At 47.6% G+C, this 6191-nt stretch overlaps 1 protein-coding gene across 1 annotated transcript; it reads left to right on the forward strand.

Moving 5' to 3' along the window:
* Positions 1 to 2604: 2604 nt before the first annotated feature.
* Positions 2605 to 6093, forward strand: SARC_09599 (hypothetical protein; the record flags this gene model as incomplete). The annotated part of the gene is made up of 1 exon (XM_014296383.1): positions 2605 to 6093. Exon 1 carries the CDS (start codon positions 2875 to 2877, stop codon positions 6091 to 6093), a length of 3219 nt encoding a protein of 1072 aa, XP_014151858.1. The 5' UTR covers positions 2605 to 2874.
* Between the last annotated feature and the right edge of the window lie 98 nt (positions 6094 to 6191).

Here is a 6191-nt window from a genome sequence, read left to right on the forward strand (position 1 = left end):
ATATATACATGTAAATATATATATAGTTTGTTTGTATGTACGTGCGCAATGAATATATGTGTGTGTATTGATGTACGAAAATGACTTGTGTTCTCTTCTGTGTGCGCTGTTATATGTACCTTTCGTTGTTGTTGTTGCTTGTGGTCCTTGCTTGATCAGGCATGCTTTTTGCGCTTGTACATGTCATAGTATGTGTGTATGTGCGCGTTATTGTGCGTGTGTCGATGTGTGTATGCAGTTACGGGGTGTCACAGTCTGCATATAAGGTTGTGCGTGTGTTGGTGTTCTTATATGTACTTGAGCGCGAGAAGTTGTCTGCGTGACACGTCCGCGTTTCTCCACGGCAGCAAAGGCAGTCGCAAATGCAGCTATCAATTGAGTTTTAAGGTTTAGGATTCAGAGTGGGGACATATTTTTTGTGGGTTAAACTTTTATACGTGCGAGTAGTAAAGCGTTGACGTTCGCGTGTGCGCTTTTTGTTTCTGTATTTTTTTTGAAACTGTTGAGAGGGTTTCCCATTGAACTTGCAGCACTATACATCAGTAGCTGTGAACATATTATATCTTGCACATCAGTAGCTGTCATCATTGTTCGTGCGTTTTTAAAAGTGTGTATTTGTATTCACTCTCAACCCATGCCTCAATTTAACAATGATGCTCATGTATTTCCGGAACGTGCAAGTACAAAAATATGTCACATTTGCTATGTAGGTGTATATGTCGACATGTAGACTCGTGTTTAGTGGTGTCATGCATATGTATATATATATATGTATATGTATATGTATATGTATATGTATATGTATATGTATATGTATATGTATATGTATATGTATATATATATGTATCTGTATATGTATATGTATATGTATATGTATATGTATATGTATATATATGTATATGTATATGTATGTGTATAAATATATGTATATGTATATGTACATGTAATGTATATATATATATATATATATATATATATATGTATATTATATGTATATGTATTTGTATATGTTAATCTATATCTATATCTATATCTATATCTATATCTGTATCTATATCTATATCTATATCTATATCTATATCTATATCTATATCTATATCTATATCTATATCTATATCTATATCTATATCTATATCTATATCTATATCTATATCTATATCTATATCTATATCTATATCTACATCTACATCCATGTCCATATCTATATCTATATCTATGTCTTTATCTATATCTAAATCTAAATCTAAATCTACATGCATATGTATATGTAAATGTATATGTATATGTTTGTGCACACGTATATGTAAATGTGTACGTGTATGTGTATATGTATGCATAAATATATATCTGTATCTATTTATCTATATCTAAACTTGTACCTATAGGTATGTATATATTTGTAAATGTATATGTATAGGTATTTTTATATGTATAGGTAAATATATATATATATGTGTGTGTGTGTATATGTGTATGTATATATTTATGTTTGTGTATATGTATATATATGTGTATATGTATGTGTATGTATATGTATATATGCTCACACGTCCATCTGAAGTAAGAAAGAAAAAATAATCGAATCAATCGTTATATCGATGTGAATTCAATCTTCGCACACCCTGTGCTTGTTTCCTTACTGTTCACTGTTTATCTGTCCACTAATTGAGTCCTCATTAATAATCCCCGTACAGACTGCCATTTCGCTGACTCAGAAGCGGTTTGTATCGACTTGTATGCACAAGCTGTTGTCCCAGGACAGCACCAAATCACAGGTGTGTTGGGAGAGGCTATTGATAGGTTGGTCTCTATATTTCGGCATTGAGATGGTGTGCAATACTTTCCATGATATTGTATTTCAAAGTATATGAAAGGGTTTTCAGGGGTTTCGGGGATTCAACCCATTTGAGAGCTGCTTAATCCGCAGAAGCATGTCAACGACTACAAATACAGCTTTAAATTTCAACCTTTAAATAATATAATCGTTTTGATTCTACCGAAGGTATTGCAATGGCGTGTATATGCGTTGTTTTTGATAGCTGTTCCATTCAATGACCTACCTCCTTCATAGTCTTTGATGCGTATTGATTAACGTAATAAGCCACAGACGCACACAGGCGAGAGGCATTCTATTAGGAGTCCATCATAACCACTGCCACTTCGCGTGTGCAATTATGTGTGTGCTTACCTGCATATCATTAAGTAGGTATGCATGATCATGGGCCATTCATGCGTGAGCATTGATCAACGACTTTAGCTCTCAGAATATGCGCATAAAACTCACTCAGTCAAGGCATCAATATTTATTTTCTCACCACGTTTTTGTATTTTTATGACCCTGTTTTACAAATAAAGCATAGACACAGTTATGCTTCCACGTTGTCTACAACACACATAGAAGTACCACGCAGTTGTACACACTGTAGCTGCGCACGCTCCAATGCTCACTTGGTGGTTCTACGTAGGGCTTATGTTTTAGTAGCTTCTTTCTGCGTGCAATTGCTGCCCACAGACAATACACATCGTGAAGCAGAACCTAAACCTTCGATGATTCGAAAGTGTCCTTTGAGCCGGAAGTATTTACACCTGTCCTTGTGTTCTGCGCAGGTGCAAAAAAGTGTCTCTGAGGCTTGGCGGTCAGCGTGTGTCGCTGCGTTGCAATCGCCTGCGACAACCTACAACACGCTCGAAGGGTTGCAACAGAAAGACGTACACGCTCACGGGACCAGTCTATATACACACACAGATGTGTACACACACACAGATGTGCACACGCACACAGATGTGCACACACAATCTGGTGCGCCCACGCACAGGGGGGGTAGCACCATCGCAACAGAGACGACATACATAGAGAGAGACGGCCCATCCGGAATGAGGAGAGCTGATGCCACACAGAAAACAACACCAAGTGACGCACACGCACAGACATATGGCCATGACAGCCCACCATATGCGGTCACAGCCACAGCCACTCACATTTTGCACAGTACACCGAAAGACCAACCAGTCACTACACCGCACGCAGTGAACGGCCCATCCGCAGATACAAAGCTACAGATGTCCCAGAACCCCTGCCAGAGACAGACAGCTGTGCCAGCTACGCATGCGATAGAAAGTGCAATGCAGCCTGCGGACGCACATACAGCAGCCCGATGTTCTATAATTAGCAATGCGGAGCCGTCCAATCAGGTTGAAGATGCAGGCAACTCGTGTGGCGGTGGTGATGATGCAATGGAGGAAAGGAGCTTGTCTGCAGCAGCCGCTGGCAAACGAGAAAGTGCGTCTCACGCAACACAGCGAACGAATACAATCGATGCGCACAGTTTCGGTGAAGGCGAAGCCGATGGGAGGGATGTGGGGAGGATAGCTGGTGTGAACTATAGCACGGATGAAGCACTGACAAAGACAACCACAGGGCATGGCCATAGCAACAGGCGAGCAGTAAATAGCAGTAGCACTGTCACACAACGCAACACACACACCCCGATGCACGGAGACGCAGGCGAAAGACCAGACCAACAGCGTGTGCTGGGCGGGTTGGCGTTAGCAGAGGACCGCAGCAACGTGCCTGTGTACGACACAACGAACAGCAGGAGAGTGACTGCCACGCACACGGCAACGAACCACTACGCCCTGTGGAGTGGGGCAGAAGCACAGGACGAGAGATGTGCTACGGCTGAAGGGCATGTGAGCAGTGGGAGTATGTCAGAGGGGCCCACTGATGGGGTGGGCAGAGATGTATTTGTGGGGCAGACAGCTGTGCACTCGGGCGAAGAGTTGCAGACGGATGCCCAGGTGGCTGGGAGTGGCTGTGGTGAAGTAAGGACTCAGCAGCACACAGGCGTGGACGTAGCCATGGCAAGCAGCGCACACAGGAGAGTGCCTGTGGGTAGGGCTGGGAAAGTCGAGATAATTGCTAGTGGCGATGGCAGTGGACACGAGCACACCTTTCAACACACGGATGCGTATGTGCGCACACCGCGACACGCACACGCGTGTGCTGTGGACGAGGGCCCTATCAAAGCCAACTGCAAACGTTTGCGTGTGCAGCCCATCACTGGCGCGGCTGTGGTTCAGTCGCTGCACCGTGCATTGCGCAAGGTGTCCTGTGCTAGCTCTCATGGTACGGGGTGTGTGCGTACATGTGTGCGTGCGGGTGCGGGGGCGTGTGCGTCTGCGTGCATATACACATGCTCCTGTACACACACAGCAGACGTTACAGATCAACAGGACCAAACCGCTCGGCGAGAGACGGCACTGGAGATGACGCTACGAGACGCTGTAGCACAGCTCACGCAATGTGCCGCGCTCTTCAACGCGCAGTGTGGGGGCACACCCACACATCGCCACATATGTCCACGGGCGTATCATGGCCCACCCCATGCCACGCACACACAGGCCACCAACAACACGCACAGCGATTCACGATCACATCCACACGCGCACGCGACTCACCTGAGGTCTCTGTGTGGAGACACAGATAATGCGCAGAGGGACCACCGCAGCCTCACAGGGGTGTCGTCGCACACGTCGGTGCGTGTGCTGCAGGAGCTGATGCACTCACTGCTGGATGTGGCGTGTGCTGCCGACCCCTTCGCCAGAAGAGATGCGCAAGGCAGCGAACACGCACACGACCACGGTGCAGGACCGCAGCAGATGAGAGCGGATGGAGGCGTGCATGCGCAAGAGCAGCCGCCATACGAAGCTGTGGCATGGGACGATGACACATGCGCACGTGCACAGTGCACAGGGGCGAGTGCCCGTGAGAGTGCGCAGTATAGTGCAGACGAACACGTGTGCGCGTGGCCGAGCAAATGGGCCGTGGCAGATGCGCTTAAGGAGTACTTTGGAAGTATGCACGAGGCTATGCGGAGTGTCAGTGCTGGTGTGGGGTGGAAACGCGCTGCAATGCTGAGAGCAATGTCTTCTCGAGGCCAAGCGGCTCGGACAGGTGCTGACGGACAGCATACGACATGTGTACCCTCTCACCACACCCATCCCACGGCGACACCCCCGGTAACCATAGCAACGTCGCCGTTGAAAGTGCTGCTGGAAGTACTGGTGGGGCACCCTTGTGTGACTGCGAGTGACGGTGCGACACCAGCGCATCTCACAGAGGCAACGCCTTTTGAAGTGCATTTGACGTCTCAAGTGCTCAACTCAAGAAACCAGCCCTCATCCACACACCCACACCCACACCCACACCCACGTGCACCGTCTCAGTCGTCCGTGTCATCGACAATCGGATGTTCACACACAGACCCTATTACACCTGCGGTGGATGAGACAGCGCATACAGCGATGCACAACCACATCATCACACGGAACTCACACAGCAATGAGCCATCACGTGTCACGGAGCATCACAAACCGCCGCACTATGCACCGACACAGACCAATACGAACACGTCAAAGATAAAAACACCTAATCAGAATACAAGCACATCCAGCCACTCTACATCGCAGGCAAAGGTATCCATTCCCAGCACAGTGAAGACAGAGAGGACTGACCTAAACGCGCCAGTAACGGCACGTTCCCAACCTCAACAGCGCACCCCCACCGCAGCACAGCGACGGGCCAAGGCACGCCGATGGCACAGACGGAAGCACACCAACATTGCCAAGCTGATTCTGTGGGTGTGGGTGCACACGTGCGGCCCTTTGGACCTGGAATCAGGGCAATTATGGCCCTGTACACATGCATCTGGAAAGGACACCGCTGCACGTGCACCTGGGCAGCACAGTGCGAGCGGTGTGAGTGGAAACGATAGCACAGTCGATTCCGTGAGAAGAGTCGGTGGAGTAAAGGCAGCCACTCAGAGGGGATCTATAAATAGCACAGGAAACGCCAGTGCTGTGGACATGGCTTCCGAGCTTGGCGGTGGTCGCGGCCTAGAAAAAGGACAGTGTGTCTGGAGTGTCTCTGTGGATAGCAGCGTGCACGTGCTCGAGGCGCACTTAATGGCTTCATGGACTGGTGCAAACGCGGAGGTGCCTGCGTGCGAGGCTGAGGCCGCGCAGCTCCTCGCGACTAGAGAAAAGGTGTGTGCGAGAGCGGTGTGGTTTATTGTGTGCGTTAGACATATTTGAGTTGAGAAGATATGGGCTGTGTGCATTCTATTGAGGTGTTTGGGGGTGAAGATTGGGTTTGAATGTACTACGGATATGGTTGGTGCGAGCTCGTATAT

The sequence above is a fragment of the Sphaeroforma arctica genome (genome assembly GCF_001186125.1).
Source record: "Sphaeroforma arctica JP610 unplaced genomic scaffold supercont1.996, whole genome shotgun sequence".
NCBI classification, from domain to species: Eukaryota; class Ichthyosporea; order Ichthyophonida; genus Sphaeroforma; species Sphaeroforma arctica.